At 39.0% G+C, this 23,763-nt stretch overlaps 1 protein-coding gene across 1 annotated transcript in view; it reads right to left on the bottom strand.

The window, feature by feature from the left end:
- LOC131146631 (uncharacterized) overlaps positions 1-23,763 on the bottom strand; it is a 149,837-nt gene that overhangs the window by 1,887 nt on the left and 124,187 nt on the right. Inside the window, exons 15-19 of the mRNA XM_058096341.1 lie at positions 9,546-9,688; positions 8,901-9,044; positions 6,993-7,223; positions 6,714-6,773; positions 6,159-6,416 (exon numbers count right to left, since the gene is read on the bottom strand). Coding sequence (XP_057952324.1) covers positions 6,159-6,416; positions 6,714-6,773; positions 6,993-7,223; positions 8,901-9,044; positions 9,546-9,688 — 836 coding nt within the window. The remainder of the gene's footprint in view (positions 1-6,158; positions 6,417-6,713; positions 6,774-6,992; positions 7,224-8,900; positions 9,045-9,545; positions 9,689-23,763) is intronic.

Here is a 23,763-nt window from a genome sequence, read left to right as displayed (position 1 = left end):
CTTTTAAGGCTGATCGAAAGGTGATTAACATTGATCATCTGGATAATTTGTTCTTTCACATTTTTGAATTTGCAGGAAAGTTTTTGTTGAACTTATTGTTGGAAGTTGATGAATTTCAGTGGGTTTTAGGGAAGTTGGGTTTATCTGATTTTGGTTAGGGCTTGTTTGGGACCTTGGAGGAAATACTTTCAGGTCAATTGGGGGTCCAATTAGCCTGAAACTCTTGTCGAATGGAAGGGATTGTTTTTTGTGCTTGGAGAAATTTAAAGAGCCGATTGTCCTCAATCTGTTCATATTCCTGAGGGTGCAAAAGCGTCAAGTTGGAAAGCTTTCTTTCATGCTTTGAACTTTGAACGAGATTGCTTCTAACAAATCTGAGAGTTTGAAACCAATGGTCGGTGAATTGGGATGGAGATGTGCGGGTTGTGGTTCAACAAATGTTTGGAGAAGCAATGATGTGGAAGGGAAAGCCAGCGTTTTGCAGAGGCTCTCACCGGGCATTTCTTACGCCAATGCTCTTAGAATTCCTCCAGTGAAGGCTGTGAACACTGACACCAAACTGTATGGCAAGAAGGGGTTTTCTCGTTTCAGCACCTTTTTCTTTGAGATTTGATAGTTGGAGCTTTTCAAATTTATTTAAAATAACACCAAACTGCTTGGCCTGAACTATAGGGATTTTCTGGTTTCAACATTTGATGGGTGGGGTTCAAATTTAAATTTAAATGCCACAAAACTGCTTGGCCTGAATAGTAGAGATTTTCCTGTTTTAGCACCCTCTTCTTTGAGATTTGGTAGGTGGAGTTTTATGAATTTAAATTTAAATCACTTTGGTTTAAATTCAAATGGGCCTCAGGATTTTGAGCCTGCTAATAGAAGAGTAGTGAACAGATGGGCTGAGAAGAAAAAGACAAACAAAGCCCAATGAAGATGCGAGTCTGGGTAAGATAATGGAGTTGGGCTTGGATAAGTCTAATTTGGTTGTTATGGTCCCTAAAAATCAGAAAGGCTTGGTTTTGGTAAGACTTTTTAGCTGGATCAAGTTAAGTTCACTGTGGGTGTTAATGTAAGTGCTGAAGTCCATCAAAATAAGGTAGGAGAACCATGTTAGTCTGGGATAAAAAGAGTAGGTTCTGATTCTCCTTGTGGTTTGAAGAATCAGAAGTTATCATGTGTCACTCTCTAATGTTCAAGTGAAGCAGGCTAAAGACAAAATTCTAGAATCGAGTGTTCCAATTAAAAGAGTTCTTTCTTCTTTGCTGTTTGATATTGGAGGTGGGTTGCACCTCTTTGGAGCTCTCTGGTTTAGTTGGAAAATTTTATTCTGATTCTGATGAAGAAATGGGAAATGGATGTCTGAAAAAGGCTTGTTTTTAGATCAACCACAGGCTGAGAATGGATTTGATAGGGATGATAACTTGGCTGCATTTTCCAAGTTCTGATTTTGCGATTGTGCCTGAAAATGATTCAACTGCTCTAATTGGTTTGGAAGATGTTCCTTGGTTCAATCAGTTAAAAGATAGGGTAGATAGTTCTATGAGTCTCTCTGGAGAAGCACAGGTTGGTGTTCGCCATTTTAGGAACATAAAAAATTAGGCAATAGATTTGGTTGAAAAGGGTTCTTTGGTCTTTACAATCTTGAGCCAAATCTATTGATATTCTAGGAGATTCTATCTCTATTGAGAGGGTGGTTAACAACGCGAATGTACTTTCATAGGAAGATCAGAAAATTTCTTATTCTTAAAGAGAACCCTTCCCACTCCTAATCATTCTAATTTTACTAAGTGTTGTATCATGCGCTAGGAAGGGGGTTCCTTTAAGAGAGATTTCATTGCTACTAGTCCTTTGGGGGTGTGAGAGACAAAAGCGATCCGCAAAAACTCCTAGATGACATGGGTTTAAAGATAGTGATTCCTTTTAGGCCATGAGGTGAAGGTGAGTGTGAATCTTAGGACTTATAAGACGAAAAAAGAAGGTTCAAAAGGAACTCAATAAGTTAGCATCTCCTATTAATTATTTATTGGTGGGTTTGGTGGGGGAGGGGAAGAGGGTGGCTTAAGAGAGTTAAATTGAAGGTCACTAATAGGAATGTTAGTGGTTTAGGGGATGTCAGGAAGGGAGGCTGATGAAGTGTTGATTAGGCATTCCCCTGATTTAGCTTTACTTCAGGGAAATAAATTAGAGATTGTTGATTTTTTTTTGAGAGGGGCGGGGGGGGGGGGGTGCGGTGGAGGTGGTTTTGTGATCATAGTTTTAAATAGAGGCCACAACCGTTACGTAACGGTTTTTTGGGTTACCAATACCATTGCACACCGCGAAATCTGAGGAAAGAAAAATCACAACCCGTTATGTAAAGGTTGCTACGGCCGTTACGTAACCACTACAAAACTGTTACACCAAAAAAATTATTTTATTTTTTACTTTTTCTTCTCACTTTTTCCCTTTCTTTCATATATCATTCTCAATATGCCTAGTGGCAAGAGGGGAAAAAGATTATAATGAGGATGACAATGATACAAAATTTACTATTTCTTTAAATACTAACAATAGATGCATTAATTAACAATTTGAAAATACTAACTTGTTAGGAAAATATTTTATTTTGATAATATTAGTAATGCGATATTTATGTTGTATATTTTTCAACTTCAACCTTTCTTTTCTAGCTATTTTATGTTTGTATTATTCGTATGTCTTATGTGTCGAATAGATTAATGGAGTGTATAATGTATTTTGTTTTATTAATTAATTTAGCACACATAAGAATTTATCATAGATAAGAACAATGAGAAGTATAAATTCATGCACACGTAATTTTTCTATCAATGATGGTTTAAAACAAATGTAAACTTGTTGCCCTTACCAAATAACTTAGTTACATGAACTAAAGGATCCAAAATACACTAAAACTCTTGCTAATAATGGCTAAAGGCTTAAAACATGCAAGTACACTAATATGCACAAGGTTGTGCGTGCTTCAAAAAAATTCACGGCCGTTAAACCTTACACCCGTTCTTCTTCTTCTTCTTTTTTTGTTGAGTTTCATGTGGTTTTTAGTTTTTGCTCCCCTAGATGGATTGTAGGTGGTGACTTTAATGGTGTTAGGTTACTTGGGGAAAAAAATCTTTGAATATGTAGAATTTTGATAGGTTTATTAGGGATTGTGGGTTGAGGAATTTGCCCTTGGATAATACTCTCTTCTCTTGGTCTATGAGTGGGAGAGGGCTGTTGGCAGTTGGTTAAATATGTTTCTATTTTGTGGTGATTGGGAGGATGAGTTTGCTAATATTTCCCAAATTGTTTTTTTTTGGAACTGGGTTTGACCATTTTCTAGTTTTGTTGAAATATTCTAATGTGAAGTGGGTCCCTCTCCCTTTTGGTTTGAGAATATGTGGCTTGATCACAACTTTCTTCCTTCTGTGGTGACAGACTCTTGGTTTGAGGATTTGAAGAGGAATTGGGAAGGTTTTAGGTTCATGAGGAAGCTTAAGCGCCTTAAGGAGACTTTGAAAGATTTGGATTAGGGAGGTTTTTGGGGATAGGACGAAGAAGGCTATCATTTTGGGCGAGTTGGAATTTTAGATAGAAAAGAGGAAGGTTTTAGTTTGTTGGAGAGTAATCAGACTAAGTAGGTTTTGTTGAAGAATGAGATGGAGGTTTTGATTTTTAAAGTAGGGAGTTAGAGGCAAAAGACTAAATTTAAGTCGGCTGAATAAGGTGATTGTAATACAATTTTTTTTTTTCATAAGTTGGCTAATGGGAAGGCGAGGAAAAACATGATTAGGGAATTAGAAATGGGAGGAGTTGAGGTTATTTTTTATTCTCGTTTGATTGCAAATGAGATTACTTTTTTCTTTTTTTTTTTCCAAATTTTATTCAGAGTAGGAGGTTGGCTAATGAGGGAAGGTGAGGAAAAAAATGATTAGGGATTTGGATTTGGGAGAAGATGAGGTTATTTTTTATTCTCGTTTGATTGCAAATGAGATTACTATTTTTTTTTTTTTCCAAACTTTATTCAGAGCAGGATTTTGAAGTCCCATAATTGAGGCTCTATAATGGAATCCCATTTCCAAGGACCATGTGAGTTGGTTGGAAAGGCCTTTTGAGGAGGAGGAAGTTGAGGCAACTGTGTTTACCATGGAAAGGGATAAAGCTCTGATTTCAGATGGGTTGAATTTGGCCTTTTTTTTTTGTTTTTTTCTCAATAGTGTTGGGATGTGGTTAAGATGGATTTTTGTTAAGAGGTCTTTAATGAATTTTATTGTAATGGGATTATGAACAAGAGCATTAATTCCACTTTCATCATTTTGGTGCCTAGGAGGAATAGAACTATTAAAATTGATTTCAAGCCAATAAGTCTAGTGACTAGCGTGTATGAGATCATTGCCAAATTACTAGATAAAAGGTCAAGTGTGGTGTTAAATGATACTATTTCCAAGGCTCAAAGTGTAGCTGTGAGGGGTAGGCAGATTGTGGATGCTATTTTCGTTGTTAATGAGGTTGTACCGTTGTAGAAGAGGATCGCAAGAAGGAAAAGGGCATTCTTTTCAAATTGGCTTTTGGAAAAGCTTATGATAGAATTAGCTGGAATATTTAGGATAAGGTGTTGGCTAGCAAAGGATTTGGGAAGAGATGCAGGATTTGGATGAGAGGTTGCTTGCCTAACAATTTTCTTGGATGCTAAAAATTAATTTGGGGAAGAGTGGTATAGCTGCCATCAATTTGGCATCTAGTAGGTTAGCTTTGTTAGTGGGTTGTTGTCTTTTGGATTGGCCATTGTCTTATCTATGTGTCTTGTTGGGAGGTAATCCTAGGTCTCTGGTTTTTTTGGATCCAGTGCTGGAGAGAGTCTCTAAGCGTTTGAATGGGTGAAAAGGTGCGTTATTGTCTTTAGGGGGCTGCATTACTCTTATTTAGGCTTGTCTTACTCTTAATTATTTGTTCGTTTTTAGGATTCCGATGGGAATAGCCAATAAAATTAAGAAGATCATGCGAGATTTCCTTTGGTTGGGGGCTGGGACTAAGAGAGATCACCTCGTTAGCTGGGAGACTGTTTATAGGTCCACGTTGGAGGGGGGTTTTAGATCTTGGAAGCCCGTGGGGGTGTATTTCTCAGGTCTAGCCCCTCTTTGTTCCTCACACAAAGTTTGTCTTACGTAGTGGTTCTCATATTTGTTTTTGGAAGACTTCAAGATAGGTAATGCTGCTTTATTGTATTCTTTTCTTTGTCTTTATTTTTTGAGTTCAGGTCATAACGAGGTTATTTCCTTCTTTTCAATTTCTGAAGCTCATTCATTTTCTTGGGGCTTCCATTTCCATAGAACACTTAATGACGGAGAGGTAGAGGAGTTGTCTTCCTTGTTGAAGTTATTGGGGACTTCTTGTCCTTCCTTTGGGGGGATAGGCGTTCTTGGTCTTCGGACACTTTGGGGCCTTATTCTTGCAAATATTTTTGTGGTACTTGATTAATGCTATTCCATAGAATTATTTGGAAGGTCAAAGTTCCATTGAACATCCAGACTTTTATTTGGTTGGTTGTTACCATTAGAGTCAACAACAATCTGTTGCAGAGTAGGAGACCTTCAAAGGCACTTTCTCCTGATATATGTTTTCTTTGTCTTCATAGTTCTAAAACAGCATCTCATTTGTTTTTGCATTGCTCGTTTGCCTGGAATAAAAGAAATGAGTTTTTTAGTCTTCTAGGAGAAAATTAGGTTTTTCCGAAGTCCGTGGAGGGTTTGTTGGCCGCTTCTTTTTCTGATTTTGGTAAAAGGAAGGATGCTCATGCTTTGTGGATGTGTGCAGTTTTTGCAGTTCTGTGGGGTTTATGGATTGAAAGAATTGCTCATATATTTATGGAAAAAAAAAAAAAAGCTGAAAGAATCTTTGTTAAGAGAGAAGATTCATTATTTGGCCTCGCTTTGGTGTCCTTCTGCTGGTTGTTTTAAAGGAGTAGGGTTTTTGGATATCCATTAGGATTGGTTGGCTCTGTTAATCTGGTAGTTTGAGTTTTGTTTTATTTTTCATTTTCTATATTTTCCTTCTTCTGTTTGGAGGATATCTTGTTCTCCTTGTACATTCTTCTTTTCTAATAAAGTCATCTTCTGCATGTTATTAAGTTAGAAAACCACTGTAAACAAATATCCTAATCCATCACTTACCTCAGCTATCGGTTGACTTTGCCGATTTGACTTACTTGGAACACTTGATTTATTACGCAGCCAGACACTACCAGAAGACATCAAAGCTCCCAAAAGCAAGATTGGACCAATCCTTGGATCAGCTAGGTGATTATAGTTTCCAGTTATCATCCTCTGAATTCTTTTTCTCAATCCCTGGCCAGTAGAAAAAATGCTTTGAGCACCTCTGGACCAGAGGGGATCTGCATCTTCAGGAATAAGCTCAGGAGTTTTTGCTCTCTGCGTGGGAAACATGCCAAAAGACTGAGCAGAAAATAAAGGATCCAAACAAATGCCCCACCTATATGCAGTCTCACACACTTAATGCAACATAGAACAATGCTATGATGAAGATATGATATTTAATCAACCCTTAAACCATTCAAACTGAGGGATAAAAAGAACTTGATCCCCCAATGTTAACCCACCCAGCACAATGTCAAGTAAAACATAACCAAAAAAAAAAGAAGATACTATAGTCAGGCCACAAATATTAGGTGTATTTTAATAACAAATAAATTTATAGATGTAGCTTACAAAAGAGGGCAGATTGCTAGAGTCACCATCCTTGATTATCTGCGAGATCCACTGAATAATCTACAGACACAACACATCAACACCAAGAGCAATGAGAAAAGCATAGATGCATGTATAGCTATAAAAATTGATCACATGTCCCATCGATAGAAGAGTAGAAATGAGAACTGAAACATAATAAATTGTATTTGGACGGAAGTGGGAGTAGATTGTTATAAGTGAGTAATCTGAAGCTGCCAGGGGTATAAATGCCAGCTCACAGAAGAGAAAATCTCTTACCTGAGAAATTTCATCAGTACCATTATACCTTGCCACAAGCTGTGATGCAGCATCCACATCTTCTTGAAATTCATAAAATATGCTTTTTTTCTTTCTCTCAACTTTTATCTTATCTTGAGAAGCATCCCTTTTGTAACGTACAATAAGTAACTGTGGTACATCGGTAGGATCTTTTCTTGGTCCACAAGTTTCATAACTGGTTGGGGTATTAAGATAGAAGAAACAATAATTCTAAAAAGGAAATAATATTAGTGCATGAACTGGCAAATAGCAAAATACGTAAAGAAAGATTTCTTAAAAACCATACTACACATTTTAGTATAGAACCCTTATAATTCTTCAGGAATTTTAATCTTAAGAAAAAAATTATAAATCCAACTATGCTATAGACTGCATACTACGTGCCTGACTGAATGTACAACATCAACAATCATGAAAAGTGTGGACAGATTATGGTTAAAGAAGCCATGAGCTATGTGGCTCAGACAGTTTATGAGTTGAAAATAAGTGGGACAATCATTGATAATAGCTCAGCCAAACTAGGACGAAAACAGGTTCCGCTCAATTAGATGGTTTGGTTTTTCTTGATCACGTCATTTCATTGCTGCAACATGTTAGACAAAGACTTATCTACATCCATGCAACCACTCAAGGTGACAAGAACTTGTGCATGTTTAAGGCAGTTTACATTTTTCTTTCCTAATTTAGTGTCACAAAATGGAATCAGGTTCTCCAGAATAAAGACATTCTACTTATAGTTTTCATACAAGTTACATACTTTTTCCCTTTTTGGGCATTAAATTTTCAATCTTTGCGGTTTGTGCATGTTTAGCCATGGTGTTCCCTAGTATGATAGATATACCATGTAATGTCATAAAGTTTCTGTGTGTGTTTCCCTTCATTTTCAGAACTTTTAAAACATAAATAGAAATTTTCCTAAATCTAAATCAAGGTTGCTAAATCAATTAATATATTGAAATGGAGAATTTCCTCATAAATGGCAGTTCCTTTTCAACTACTATCATTCTTTATAATTCTTAATTTGCAAACCTAAAAGAAAAAATATAAATGGTTTGGTGTGATCTGAGAAATCTGTGATTTCATGTTCTTGGACCAATTACAATCACGGTATAGATTTTTTCCCATTTCAAGATAAATATTTAATATTCATATTTAAATTTTTTTTAAAATTTCAGAATAAAGAGGAAGTAGAAATGATGTATTGAATATTTAAGATATGCCAATGAGCCAATGAGTCAAGATCATCATATACCATTGAAGGTAAAAAAAGCCACAAGGTTCCTTCTTTGTGAGGATGAAGGAATAGAAGAGAATAAATTATTTCTGTACTGTTGGTTAGAAGGGCAGCCCAGTGCAGAAAGCTTCTGCATATTTAGGCTCTGGGGAAGGACAGACCACAATTGGTCCAAACCAAAGTGCTTCAAAATCAGAGAGCATAATAATAATAATAATAATAATTATTATTATTATTATTATTATTATTATTATTTCCATGCCTTGTTGCGATGGCAAGTGCCTCCGCCTCTGTACGGGTGGTCTCGGGTTCGAGACCTGAGAGCGGCCTCTCCAAAAATGGGGGTAAGGCTTGCCGACATCCACCTCTCCCAAACCCCACTCAAAGTGGGAACCTTGTGCACTGGGTACAGCCCTTTATTATTTCCATGTTTTTCTGTTCAAGGGCTCTAGAGAGGTAGCCTCATCACTATCCTATCCAAAAACCCCAACCCCCTTAAAACCCTCAAAAGGCTTCAAACCCTAGCAACCTGCCTGAGGGCCCAGGATCCAGACCACTGGGGCTAATGGTTCAAAATTCACACTCATTATTCACAAAAAAATGCTGCTAGAAATTAAGTCATCAATTGGAGACTAGTAGTAAAAGAAATTCACCTTTTGCATCTCCCCATCAAGCCATGTAAATGTCAATCGCTTTTTCTTTACTGCAATCGCTAATGGCTCCAATGATTGATCTTTATCAACTGTATTTAACTCATCTCCATGAGTAGATAGTACCTCTTGGACCCTGCGCATGGTCTATGGTCTTATGTAATTCAATTTATTTTATAAAATTGAAAGATTTGTAGTGCTTGGGCAAAAATTAATTATTCCCAGTTTCATTAAATGAAATTTGAAAAGGAAAACTGAATTGTTGGATCTCATGCATGCCTATGGCAATGAACTGAAGTCACAAACTTCCATAGCTTTTTCTGACAACAGTTTCTCAATTTTCCTTCTCATTTTATGGGTAAGAGCTCCAATCTAGTTAAACATATGTTCCATCAAATTTTATGAAATTAGATGCAATTATTTCACTATCAGCAGTGTTGGTCTGGTCCAAACAACCACTAAGAAAATAACACCAGCACACACAGCCAAGTTATTAATTAGATGCAATTATTTCACTATCAGCAGTGTTGGTCTGGTCCAAACAACCACTAAGAAAATAACACCAGCACACACAGCCAAGTTATTTCCAAGGTCAAACTAGAAAGCAGAGTGTGATCAGTTAAATGAAACCAGGGTAAAAAATCTTACTCCACGCATTTTGTTAAGTTCCGGGCTATGCCTTCCTGCTAGAATGACACAATACCAAATCATAGTATCATTTCCAGCACGAGAAGAACCTCGGGGATCACAACCCAGCTCCATAGATGTCACACTTCTTAATTGAGGAAGCTCTGAAAGCACAAATCATGAGGAGTCAAATAAGTGTATTAGCTTTGTGGGAGTATATATTAGGTTGAGAACATTTTATATAAGCTGAAAACATTATCATACACTGGATCACCAGCAAGAATTTTCCTATATTTCCAACAAGAATCTACTGGCAGGACCCAGAACTGTACCCCAACTACAGTTCATACAGTCGAACTGAGAAGGAATCATAATCTGATTGGACTTGGGTGAACTCTACGATAACCAAGTGATCTTAATTGTTTATAGTGATCTTAATTGTTTTTAGTAGCTTATACTCTCTTTAATAATTATTATTGTCATTTGTGGATTATTTGCATAGTTTCAGTGATTGAAACCTGGTCAATGACCTGTTTGAATGAACATTTCCCCAATCTTATAATAAAACATTCTAACAATGAAAACCGGTTGAGCTCTATATTGAATAAGAGATTTAAGTCTATACTGCAGTTCTCTCGACACTGGAAACAAAAATCTTATATGAATAAGAGATTGCTTAGAATAAAGGATGTCTTCATGCATTTTGCTTAGAATAAAGGATGTCTTCATGCACCATGTGATTATGCCTGCACATAAGAAATCATACGTTAAAGTATTGAAATCTTTAAATAAGCGGGAATTAAGAATGTCTATTGAGCTCGTGGTTACTCAATCTATTCCTTAACAATTTCATATTTTAACTAAAGGAGAGCCCCACTAACAAAGTTTTCCAAGAGAGTGCCATTTTGACATGTACCAAAGGTTGCTAGAAAGATACTAGAGATACTAATTATGTATTTTGTTGATGGATATGTGTTTAGTCTAGGAAGTGTGAAAAATGTTATATTTCAAATACAACCTAATGTAAAGAGTTTGTCAATGAAATTAAAACTTTTTTTTCCAGTTGCTTTATGAAATATATGTATGTATCTTGCCTGTCAACAAATATTCACTCTTAATTGGCTTCTAACTTGTTTTCAAATGATGTTTTTGCAAAGCATATTCTTGCCTAGGCCTAGTGCCTACATCAGATGTTAGATGGAGTCATAGCCGGCCATGGGCCAAAAAATAGGTACGTGACAGAGTGGTATTAGAGCTTTAGTTTTTACATGGACCTTACTTAAAGGAAGGGAGGGCAAGATAAATACTAATTTGAATAGAACATGGATGGGTCATTTGACTTGCATGGGGTTAAGTCATTTGTAGATTATGTCAGGTAGATTTAAACATATACGTAAGCATAATGAATATGGCTAGTTCTGCAGCTTACTTTGGACTGTTAATGATTACATGTCCATGGTAATATTTCATGATTGCAGGGGCCATTTTTTTTTCCCCAAGGATAATGAAACAAAGAGGTAGCTTGAAATCTTCAACCAAACTGGAACAAGGTGTTAATTTAGAGCTGAATGTTACAATAGAATCTGAGAGTTTAGCTGGGATTTATACAACCTTACAGAGTTTTAATCAAGCTATAGCTACAAGAATGCTATATGGAAAGTAAAAAAGTTGTAGCATGATTCTAGCCCTATACATGTAAACTATAATCTGTCAAGCCCTATACATGTAAACTAAATATATGCTAATTGTACAAAATAATGAATTGAGAAATAAGGAAAATAATTGTGGGCCAAAGTAAGGAAAGAAACCTTTTGCTTTGCTGTTTGCTGTTCTGTTGACAGCCCCCCTCAAATTGAAGCGGGCTGATCAACAAGCATCAATTTGCTACTTAGGAAGCAATGTCAATGACGTGAGAGCCTTGGTGAAGATATCCGCAATTTGTACTTCAGTGGAAATATGCAGAAGAGTGATAACACGAGCCTCAAATGCTTCACTGATAGAGTGACAATCAACTTCAATATGCTTCATGCGCTCATGATAGACAAGATTGACCGTGATCTGGATAGCACTCGTATTATCGGCATGTAGAGGTGTAGGATCGGTCTCAGAAAAATCTAGCTCAGCAAGCAAACCTCGAAGCCAAACAATTTCAGAACAAGCAAGAGACATCGCCCAGCATTCAGATTCTATCGATGACTTAGAAACTCTGTCTTGCTTCTTACTCTTCCAAGAGATCAATGCATCACCTAAGAACACACACCAACTAGTGATGGAGCAACGTGTATCCGCACAACCAGGCCAATCAGCATCGCTATAAGCAACAAGACGAGTGGAATTGCCTGCAGGGAAGAATAAACCACGGGCAAAAGTGCCCTGAACATAGCGTATAATCCTATGGATGGCAGCCAAATGAAGATGACGAGGAGTCTGAAGAAACTGGCCGACTAGCTCTACAGCAAAAGAAATGTCTGGTCCAGTAATGGTGAGATAGACAAGACTATCCACCAACTTCCAGTATAAACTGGGATCAACAAGTAAGTCACCTTCCTCTTTGCGAAGCTTGACATTTAATTCCATGAGAGTATCAACAGACGTACCCTTCTGAAGGCCAGCTGTGGCCACCAAGTCACTAGCATACTTACGTTGATTAAGTGAAATACCAAAGGGACTACGATTCACCTCAAGACCAAGAAAATATGTGAGAGTCTCAAGATCTTTCATATGAAAGGACTCTAAGAGACGAGTCTTGAGCTGAGCAAGTAAAGCAGAATCGGAACCAGTAATCACAATATCATCAACATAAACCAAAAGAACAACAATACCCATGTCTGATTTCCTAAGAAACAATGAAGTGCCATACTTGCTCTGCTTGAATGAAAATTGTAAGTGGTGCAGAATTTATCAAATCAGGCCCTCAGACCTTGTTTGAGACCATAAAGAGAGCGACGAAGCTTACACACATGTGAACTCGAAGAGAGAAACAAGCCTGGGGGTGGCTTCATATAAATACACTCTTTAAGATCCCCGTGAAGAAAAGCATTCTTGACATCCATTTGATGTAGTGATCAATCACTGGAAGCAGAAATAGCCAGAATCGTACAAATAGTAGTCATCTTAGCCACAAGAGAAAAGGTCACTTCATAATTGCCACCATATTCCTGATTATTCCCAAGTGCAACAAGGCGAGCTTTGAAATAATCTAGACTTCCATCAAATCGAACCTTGACTGAGTAAACCCACTTACAACCCAAAGGAACAATGGTGGGAGGAAAAGGCTCAATGTCCCAGGTGTGATTGTCCTTGAGAGCGGAAATTTCTTCCTACATAGCTTGTCGCCAAAAATCACGCTTGGGAGCATGTGAGTAGGATTTGGGAATATCTAAATTGGACAATGCAGCAATAAGAGCTGAAACAAAATTGCCAGAACTTGACGAGGGAAACCTATACATATCCGGTGGTACAGACACTCGAGAAGAGCAACGTACCAAAGGCTCTGAAGGTGCAGCAACTGACTAAATCTGGAGCGTGATAGTATCAGATATCTGATGAACTACTAGAAGAGACTGTGGGCGGGAGCATTGCGTATACACAATACCTGGTTTAAAACGAGAACTAACTTGATGAGGGTTGGAGAAGTGCTCCTCAAAGGAGGGGAGAATCACAGTAGAAGTGGAGGGTATAGGGAACGCAGGAAAGAAATGTTGATTTTCAAAGAAAATAACATTCCTAGAAATGTGTGTACGATGTAATGTAGGATCATAGCAAACAAATCCTTTTTGACGCACATTATATGTAGTAACCCAATCAAATATATACATATATATAAAATAAATAAATAAATAAAAAATAAAGAGATATTTTGGAGGAGATAATTTTGAGAAGATATTTTGAAAGTAGATATTTTGTTGAGATATTTATATATAAATATCTTGGAGGAGATATTTATTTAGATCACTTAAAGGGTGAGTTAGGTTTTTCTTTATAAACTCTCATTCTCTCTCTCTCTCTCTAAGATTTTCGGGCTGTGTGTTGCCGGAATCGATGATCCGACGTCACTACATGGATCAGGGAAGGAATCTCTACAGGTTTTATGAATCAGAATTTTATTTCGAAGATTTCCGAGTTTTCCCCAAAAATCTAGGTAAGGGTTGGTCTTTGCTTTTGGTCCGGCAGATCTGTATTATATGAGATTATACTGAAGTGTTGTTCTACGAGTATTAGGTTTTGGCGTTTTCGTGCCGTTATTTTGAATCATTTACGTTCGGGGTTCAGAAAGCTAGGGCTTGAGTTCCGGGTCAATTCGGACTCCGATTCACACGCAAGTAAGGGGTTATGTTAATAGAGTGATTTATACAATATGAATCAATTGAAATGTTAAAATAACTTTTAGATATGGAGTTACGATGGTTTTAGGGTTTCCAAGCCTCGGTTCGATACACCGGCTTTATTTTCAAAACCAACCGGTCAAATTCAAATGTTATATTTTTAAAATATTGTACTTGTCATTCCGGACCTTTTCACCGGCTGAAAATGTTGTTTTCATTGTTTAAAACTCGTATTGTGATATTAATTGTTTATATTTACTTTCAGGTTGTTTTCGAATGTGGAAAAATGTGTGGCAGGTGTTGATGTTGTGAAATACTAAAACTGTTGTGAAAATGCACAAAGTTTATTTGACAGCTATGGGCCGGATTTCACGTAATGATGTGTTTTGTGAAATGATTTCAAAAGAGTGTTTAAATTGCTTAAATTGCACAATATGCTTTAGGAACCCTGGGAACTGATAATGTAGGCACGAATTCGTTGCCAGTGAGGGCACCATACTTTTGATCTATATGAACCCAGGCTGTATTGAGACAGTAGGGGTGGTCTTAGTGTGAGTTTGTCTCTTGATCGTGTACCCAGGATGTATTGAGACAGTAGGGGGGATCAACCCCAATTGTGGGGATTTATACATGGTATAGAGTTTGAGGGCGTGTCCTATCCTACATATCTGTCCATTTATGTAATTGTTGTTATATACTATGGGGCTGTTCATATGATGAAAATGGGCTACGTATTTTACAATTACGGAAACAATGATTATATATGTTTATCTTTTCGTTAAACACTTACAGCATGCTAGCCACACACTGTTGTTAGCTTAATTGTCCCTTACTAAGAGGTTTCTCACCCTATCATACAAACTATCTTTGCAGGTCCTTATCAAGGTTGAGATTAGCAAGGACTGGGGCAGTGTAGCGATTTGTTTTTGAGTGAGCGTCTCCACGAGCTCGATTTTGTAGGTTATGTCATAGGTTTTCAGAACTTGTAAAATGTTGCAAGACTCAAGCATGCGTCGAGTATCATACAGTATTGTATATGGATGTTGGAATAGCTGAATGTATCTATCAGGCAGTTAGAACTCCGGTAATAGTTTGATGTATGTTTATATTTTCCGCTGTGTATATATCGGTTGAGAAGTATATCAGGTACACAGACGTCACTACAGTAACACCCAGACCGTAAGTTGGGACCAAGGTGTTACTGGTGGTATCAGAGCCTAGGTTTGCTAGGTTCTGCAGACTTTGACAGTCAGTGAGTAAATTACCAGAGTATTAGCTATAGTGAGATAGAGCTAGAGAGTCAGTCGGGTTTTAGTTTGGAGGCTATGAGGCGGGAGTTCCTTCGATGGTCTTCTGTGTTTTTCCGGGAATGACGATTTTAGGAAAACCATGGTAAATCCATCAATGGTTTCGTTTCTAGGTTGAGATTTGACTCGGATGTCGAGATGAGAGTTTAGACGGTCTAGTGTGTATAGGCTATTGGTGTCTCGAATACGTGTTGTTTAATCTTCTTATTCCATATTTGCATTTATTGTGTTAAATAAGGAATGATTAAGTCGGGTTTTACCTGTGTATAGGATGGAACCCAAAGGGAAAGGGATTATGGTAGGAGGCGATAATCACCTAGATGCCTCCAGTGAGGATGAGACTAAGGCTCCTGTGTTCCTCTGTGATTTAGCGAGGCAAGCCAGGAAGGAACCCAGAAGGGGTTCGAAGGAGCAAGATCAAATGGTTGCAGACAAAGGCTGCACGTACCAACAGTTCTCCAGAACGAATCCGCTGCCATTTTCTGGATGGCCGAACCCGAATGTGGCGGAGGACTAGTTACAAGAGATGAAGGATCTTCTAGAGGTGTCGTAAGTGCACAAAGGAATAGAAGGTTAAATACGCCACCCTCAAGCTGGTGGGGGAGGCTAAGAGATGGTGGCGATCAGCTAGGCTGGTCGAGGAGCATCACCCAGGGTACGTGTCGATTACCTAGAGTCGCTTCAGGGAGGTGTTCTTCGCACGATACTTCCCCATCGCCACCCGTGAGGTAAAGAATGAGGAGTTCCTCCACTTGACTCAGGGATCGATGCCGGTGCAGTAGTACGCGGCTAGGTTCGTGGAGTTATCTCAGGTTGCGCCTCACATGGTTTCAAATGAGCCGAAGAAGGCTTGTATGTTTGACAGGGGCCTGAAGCAGGCTATACAAGCGCAAGTGGTAACGTTGATGGTCCAGGGCTTTTATGAGCTTGTGGATAGAGCCATGGCAGCTGAAGCCAACATCCAGAAGGGGGAGAGAGAGGCAAATCAAAAGAAGAGGCCTTTTCCCCAGAGTTTGCAGTCAGGCTCTGACAAGAGTTATTGGAAGAAGTCCAGTGGTCCTTCGGGCCAAGAGTAGCAGTAGTTGGGATCTCAGGCTTCCCAGGGGAGTTCGGAGAAGCCAATGTGTCCCAAGTGCCAGAAACAACATTGGGGCGAGTGCAAATCTCGATTCATGGGCTGCTACAGGTGCGGGGAGTTAGGGCATCTGATACGAGATTGTCGGGCAACAGTGACTCTCCCTTCAACACAGGCTCAGAACCGGGGTGGTAACTAGGCACCTCGAGGTGGTAACCAGGAAGGCACCGCTCAAGCTAGTGTGTACTCGATGACGCCGGGCATTGTCGAGCGACAATGACTCTCCCTTCAACACAGGCTCAGAACCGAGGTGGTAACTAGGCACCTCGAGGTGGTAACCAGGGAGGCACCGCTCAAGCTAATGTGTACTCGATGACGCCGGGCGATGCAGAGAACGCCGGCAATGTGGCGACAGGTACCATTTACAACTTATCATATAATGCTGTAGTTCTTTTTTGTTCGGTTGCAACCCACTCCTTTATATCTCGGGAATTTGTTAAACGGTGTGGAGTGGAGGCTCAACCGTTAGAGGTCGAGTTAGGTGTGGATACGTCATCAGGGTTAGTGGTGGTATGCAACAGAGTGGTCAAGGATTACCCGATAGAGATTCAGGGGAGGAGGCTGCCTACCAATCTAATCGCGTTTGTTATGCATAGGTTTGATGTAATCCGATGGATTGGCTGGCATCCAGTTTTGCGAGCATTGACTGTCGTAAGAAGGAAGTAGTGTTTAGGCCTCCCATAGAGCAGGAATTTTTATTTCTTGGGTTGTGGGTGCCTTCTGCACCACAGATCCTCTCGGCGATGCAGGCAAGACAGCTGCTTCTAAAGGGTTGTCAGGGATACCTGGCAAGTGTGAAAGAGTCACCTAAGAAGGGATTGAAGTTGAAGGATATCCCGGGGATAAGGGAGTTCTCCGATGACTTTCCTGAAGACTTGCAAGGGTTGCCTCCATACAGGGAAGTGGAATTTGCTATTGAGTTAGCATCGAGGACGGCACCAATCTCCAAGGCGCCTTACAGGATGGCTCCAGCTAAGTTGAAAGAGCTAAAGGAGCAATTGCAGGAACTTTTGGACAAGGGGTTCATCAGGCCGAGCGTGTCACCCTGGGGTGCGCTTGTGTTGTTTGTGAAAAAGGACGGGTCAATAAGGATGTGCATCGATTATCAGGAGATCAATAAGGTAACCGTGAAGAATAGATATTCGTTGCCTCGGTTTGATGACTTGTTTGACCAGTTGCAGGGCACTCAGGTCTTTTCAAAGATCGATTTGCGGTCTGGGTATCACTAGCTGAAGGTGAAAGCAGAGGATGTATCGAAGACTGCTTTCCGAACTCGGTATGGCCATCACGAGTTTTTGGTTATGCCGTTTGGTTTGACGAATGCACCTGCAGTATTCATGGACATGATGAACAGGGTGTTCCACAAGTACCTGCATAAATTCGTGGTGGTGTTTATCGATGACATCTTGGTGTATTCGAAGAGTCCAATAGAGCATGATGCTCATCTTAGAGTAGTCCTTCAGGTACTTAGAGAGAAGGAACTATTCGCTAAATTCAAGAAATGCGAATTCCAGGTTGAGCAGGTTGCATTTCTAGGGCACGTGGTGTCCAAGGAGGAGATTTCAGTTGACCCAGGTAAAGTTGAAGTGGTAGTTGACTGGACAAGACCAAGGAATGTGCATGAGGTTCGTAGTTTCTTGGGTCTGGCCAAGTATTATCGCTGGTTCGTCGAGTGCTTTTCTAAGTTGTCGGGCCCTTTGACGCAACTTACTAAGTTAGGTTTTCTTTATAAACTCTCTCTCTCTCTTTCTCTCTCTCTCTCAGATTTTCGAGCCGTGTGTTGTCGGAATCGGCGACACGTCGCCGCTACGTGGATCAGGGAAGGAATCTTTACAGGTTCTACGGATCAGAATTTCATTTCAGAGATTTCCAAGTTTTTCGCAAAAATCGAGGTAAGGGTCAGTTTTTGCTTTTGGTCCGATAGATTTGTAGTATACGAGATTATACTGAAGTGTCGTTCTTCGAGTATTAGGTTTCGGGGTTTTCGTGCCGTTGTTTTGAACCGTTTAGGTTCAAGGTTCGAAAAGCTAGGGCTTGAGTTCTGAGTCGTTTCGGACTCCAATTCACAAACAGGTAAGGGAGTTATGTTAATACAGTGATTTATACAATCTGAATCGATTGAAATGTTGAAATAACTTTTAAATATCGAGTTACAACGATTTTAGTGTTTTCAGGCCTCAATTCGGTAAAGCGGCTTTATTTTCAAAACCAGCTAGTCAAATTCAAATGTTATATTTTTAAAATATTGTACTTGTCATTTCAGACCTTTTCACCTATTGGAAATGTTGTTTTCATTGTTAAAAACTCATGTTGTGATATTAAATGTTTATATTTACTTTCGGGTTGTTTTCGAATGTGGAAAACTGTGTGGCAAGTGTTGATGTTGCGAAATATTGGAACTGTTGTGAAAATGCATGAAGTTTATTTGACGGCTACGGGCCGGATTTCACGTAATGCTGCTTTTTGTGAAATGATTTCAAAAGAGTGTTTAAATTGCTTAAATTGCACAATATGCTTTAAGAACCCTAGGGACTGATAGTGTAGGCACACATCCGTTGCCAGTGAGGGCACCATACTTTTGATCTATATGAACACAGGCTGTATTGAGACAGTAGGGGTGGTCTTAGTGTGAGTTTGCCTCTTGAGCGTGTACCCAGGCTGTATTGAGACAGTAGGGGCGGTCAACTCCGATTGTGAGGATTTATACATGGTATAGAGTTTGAGGGCGTGTCCTATCCTACGTATTTGTACATTTATGTAATTGTTGTTATATACTATGGGGGGTTGTTCATATGATGAAAATGGGCTACATATTTTACAATTACGAAAACGATGATTATATATGTTTATGTTTTTGTTAAACACTTAAAGCATGCTGATCACACACTATTGTTAGCTTAATCGTCCCTTACTAAGAGGTGTCTCACCCTATCATACAAATTGTTTTTTCAGATCCTTATCGAGGTTGAGATTAGCAAGGACTGGGGTAGGGTAGCGATCTGTTTTTGAGAGAGCGTCTCCATGAGCTCAATTTTGTAGGTTATGTCATAGGTTTTCAGAACTTGTAAAATGTTGTAAGACTCGAGGATGCGTCGAGTATCATACAGTATTGTACATGGATGTTGGAATAGATGCATGTATCTATCAGGCAGTTAGAACTCTAGTAATAGTTTGATGGATGTTTATGATTTCCGCTGCGTATATATTGGTTAAGAAGTATATCAAATACACAGACGTCACTACAGTAACACCCAAGCCGTAAGTTGGGACCGGGGTGTTACATTTAATCCCAAAAATGCATATCAAACAAATTGAGCAGATAATTTATGTCGCTCATGAGGAGGTAAATGAACAAAACAGACATAACAAAAGGTACGAAGGTTATCATAACTAATTTGCTTAGCAAATAAGCGGAAATAGGGAGACTCCATGAGTAGGACTTGAGAAGGTAAACGTTTAATTAAGTAGCAGTTTTCAGAGCCTCAACCCAAAACAAGGATGGAACAGAGGATTCTAGCAAGAGAGTATGTACCACATCTAGGAGATGACGATTTTTCCATTCGACTACTCCATTCTATGGGGGAGTAGTGGGACATGAACGTTGATGAATAATACCTTTAGAAGCCAAAAATGCCTAAAACTCAGTAGACACATATTCACCACTAGAATTTGTATAATGTCTTACTAGAAGCAGAAAATTGATTGTCAACATACACTAAAAACTCTGTGAAAGTACGAAAAACCTCAAATTTAGAGCGAAGAAAGTAAACCCAAGTAAATCTGTTATGATCATCAATGAAAGTCATAGTATTTAAATTTTTCATGTGAACTAACTAGGGAAGGTTGCCAAACATCACTATGGATAAGATCAAAGTACTGAGAAAATCTACTAGCATGCAAAGGGAAGGCAAGAGTTTTGCTTTTACCAAGTTTGCAAGAAACACACTCAAGGGATAAAGAAGAACGTTCTTTAATACCAAGAAAACAAGAGTTCAATACATGAGATAAGATCTGAGTATTGGGATGGCCTAAACGACGATGCCACACCATATTAAGATCTGAAACATTATTACAAGCAAAAGACTTAATAGAAGAAATTGGAGAACGTGCTTGAATAGGCAAAAGTAGTGGAAATAAGCGCCCCACTTCAGATCCCTTCACGATCGGCTCTCCCATTACCTAGTCCTGCACAACACAACCATTACCAGAAAAATTAATAGCACAATTGTTATCAACTAATTGACCAATAGAAATAAGATTCGTGGAAAGCTAAGGAGCAAGAAACACATCAGTAACCTTAAAAGAGGCATCTCCGACAGTAGCTATTGGCAGTCTGAATAGTAGATTGACCAGTGGAGGGCCAAACAAGACATAGGGTAGTGGGATTATTCGTTATGTGATTAGAGGCACCCAAGTGGACATACCCGAGTTTAGTAGAATTGTTACCTTGGAGCCCATTACTGATAATGCCGAAATTAGCATCTGTTGCACCATTTTGGGTGTGCAGTAATTCGATGCAGCAGGTGCAGGAACAGAGTAGTCACCTGAAGAAGAGCCAGGGACCGTAGAAGTCACCGTGGAAAACAATAACATAAGTCTATAATGCCTGGGCCTGACGATTCTACGGGTGGATACGACAGACGATAGTCTTTGATAATGTGACCCTTCTTGCAATAAGAGCAGAATTTCTTGGAACAATTAGCAACGATATGCCCAAATTCTTTGCAAAAAAAACACTGCAAGGTGCTAGAATGCTCAGGAGGTCCTCGTCGTTGAGCAGCATAAGCCACAAGGAGAGACCCTGAACTACCATGAGATTGTGCTAGAGTAACTCGAGTACTAAGTCATTGTTCTTCACGAAGTAACTCACTAAAACAAACATCAAGAGAAGGAAGAGGAGAGCGATTCAGCAAAGACAAGCGAACAATTTCATACTCGAGGCGGAGTTTCATAAGAAACTGATCACGGCGATTGGTCTTGTGAAGATGTTGAATAATGGGAAGAAAAGCAACAGGAACATATGCAGTAATTAAATCAGAATATACGTTCCAAAGAGTCATAAACCATGAATAATAGTCTTGGATGGAACGATTGTCATGTTGAAACATGGCAATCGCATGCTTTAACTGAAAACAATGGGCACCATTATCTTGATGATATACTATTTTTAAATAAATCCACATGGATTGAACGGTGCGATAAGGTTGCAAGTTCGGGACAATAGGTGGCTCAACTGGGCCAAGAAGCCAAGACATAATTTGAGCATCAGGCACAGCCCATGAAGGACAAGCCGCTGAATCCTTGGCACCAAGCACAGCCCATGAAGGACAAGCCGCTAACTCCTTGGATTTATCGGGATTGGATGCACAATCTATGCCATCAATATGACCCCAAAGATCTTTTCCCTTTGGGAAAAGTTCAAATTGAAAAGCCCATGTAGAATAATTGTTGCCCGTAAACTTGGCACACACAGATGCGGAATCCATGCTAAATAAAGGAGAAAATCGAGAAGCCTAAAAAAAAACAAATTGTGCCGAAAGATAAAGACCACCAGAAAATCTATAAGCCTAAAAAATAAATCAATGCAGGTACAAAGAAAACCAAGAACAACTTGCAACAACAACAACAACAAAACCAAGCCTTAATCCCACTAAGTGGGGTCGGCCATATGAATCATTTTCCACCAATTTATGCGATCAAGAACAACTTGCCTGCACTAAAAATAAATCTTGAACCAAAAAACCTGCTGAGCCGAGAATCACAAGGAAAGAGAAGCACCAGAAACAACAACAGAGAGAACCAAGACCAACCTTCCTGCACTAAAAAATAAATCTTGAACCAAGAAACCTGCTGTGCTGAGAATCACAAGGACAGAAACCTGCTGTACTGAGACAGAGAAACACCAGAAACAGCAACAGAAAGTTGTTGCCTGCGCTAAAATAAATGGCAAACCAAAAAACCTGCTGTGCCGACAGCCACTCAGCCACAGAAATATTGATAGAATAGAGAACAAGAATAATTCCGAAAGAGAGAAAAAACCAGAACAGTCACAGAACGAGAGACACCTCCGAAACTGAGAAGACAAAAAAATTCGAAGGGGAAAAAAAAACTTGGCAGCAGTCGGCTAGCTCTGATACCATGTCTAAGTATTGTGTGAATGACCGAATGGTTTGGCCTTGAGTTCTGTATATTATATATAGACTTTACAAGAATGCTATACATGGCAAGTAAATAAGTTCTAGCATGATTCTAGCCCTATACATGTAAACTGAATATATGCAAACTATACAAAATAATGAATTGAGAAATAAGGAAATAATTGTGGTCTGAAGTAAGGAAAGAAATCTTTTGCTTTGCTGTTTTCTGTTCAGTTGATAACAAAACAATCAGCCAGCTCAGCAAAATAATCATGAAAGTCAGTTGAGTTAACAGGGAATTGTGGAGCAAGTACTAGAAGGGGCTGTTGAATAACTGGGTAAAATGGAAGACATTCTCTTAATGATGGGTATCTCCCTCTATATATAATGTGTGTCAAGTACATACCATAACCCCTCATTCACACTAACATAACTCTAGAACATTCTAATAGTGCTAAATGACTAGAACAACAATTAACACTCCCCCTCAAATTGGAGTTTATATATCATATGCTCCTAGCTTGTTACAAATCAATTTAACATGAGCACCTCCCAAGGCTTTAGTGAATAAATCACAAAGCTGCGAATCAGAATTCACAGGAGTTGTTGTAATGAGCTTTTGCACAAGCTTCTCTAGAACAAAGTAACAATCAACTTCAAAGTTCTTTGTCCGCCCATGGAAGATTAGGTTAGGCAATATGAATAGTAACTCGATTATCACACATTAGCTCTATAGGCTAAGAATCTAGAAAACCTAGTTCCTCCAACATATTCTTTCACCAAACAAGTTCACATGTAGTGTGAGCCATATACTCTAACTTAGCACTTGACTTAACCACCACAGTTTGTTTCTTACTCTTCCAAGAAACCAATGACAACTATCAAGGATACAATATTCAGTTGTGGATCTTCAATTGCAAGGTGACCTAGCCGAAGCTGCATTAGTACATCCCTAAATATGAGTGTGATCATGATCCTAGTATAAGAGACCTTTTCCAAGTGCACCTTTGAGATATCTCAAGATGCAAATTACTGCATCCCAGTGACTTGTTCTCAGAGAATCAAGAAACGGACTCACAACACTTGTTGTGAAAGATATCTCCGGTCAAGCGACTGTGAGATAATTCAAATTTCCAACAAATCTTTCGTATCGTCCTGCGTTAGCCCATATTTGGTACTAACTTACTATTGAGATCCATCGATCTATCAACAAGCTTGGATCTTGTCAAATTACCACTTTACCTAAAAGCTAAAGTTGTTAGGTTGTGGTCAACAATGTATATCAAGCTTTAATACTCCCCTGTACGTGCAGCCCAACAACACGTGGAAAGATAA

This window comes from Malania oleifera, chromosome 13, assembly GCF_029873635.1.
Source record: "Malania oleifera isolate guangnan ecotype guangnan chromosome 13, ASM2987363v1, whole genome shotgun sequence".
NCBI classification, from domain to species: domain Eukaryota; kingdom Viridiplantae; phylum Streptophyta; class Magnoliopsida; order Santalales; family Ximeniaceae; genus Malania; species Malania oleifera.
This window is presented reverse-complemented; position numbering and strand designations above follow the sequence as displayed.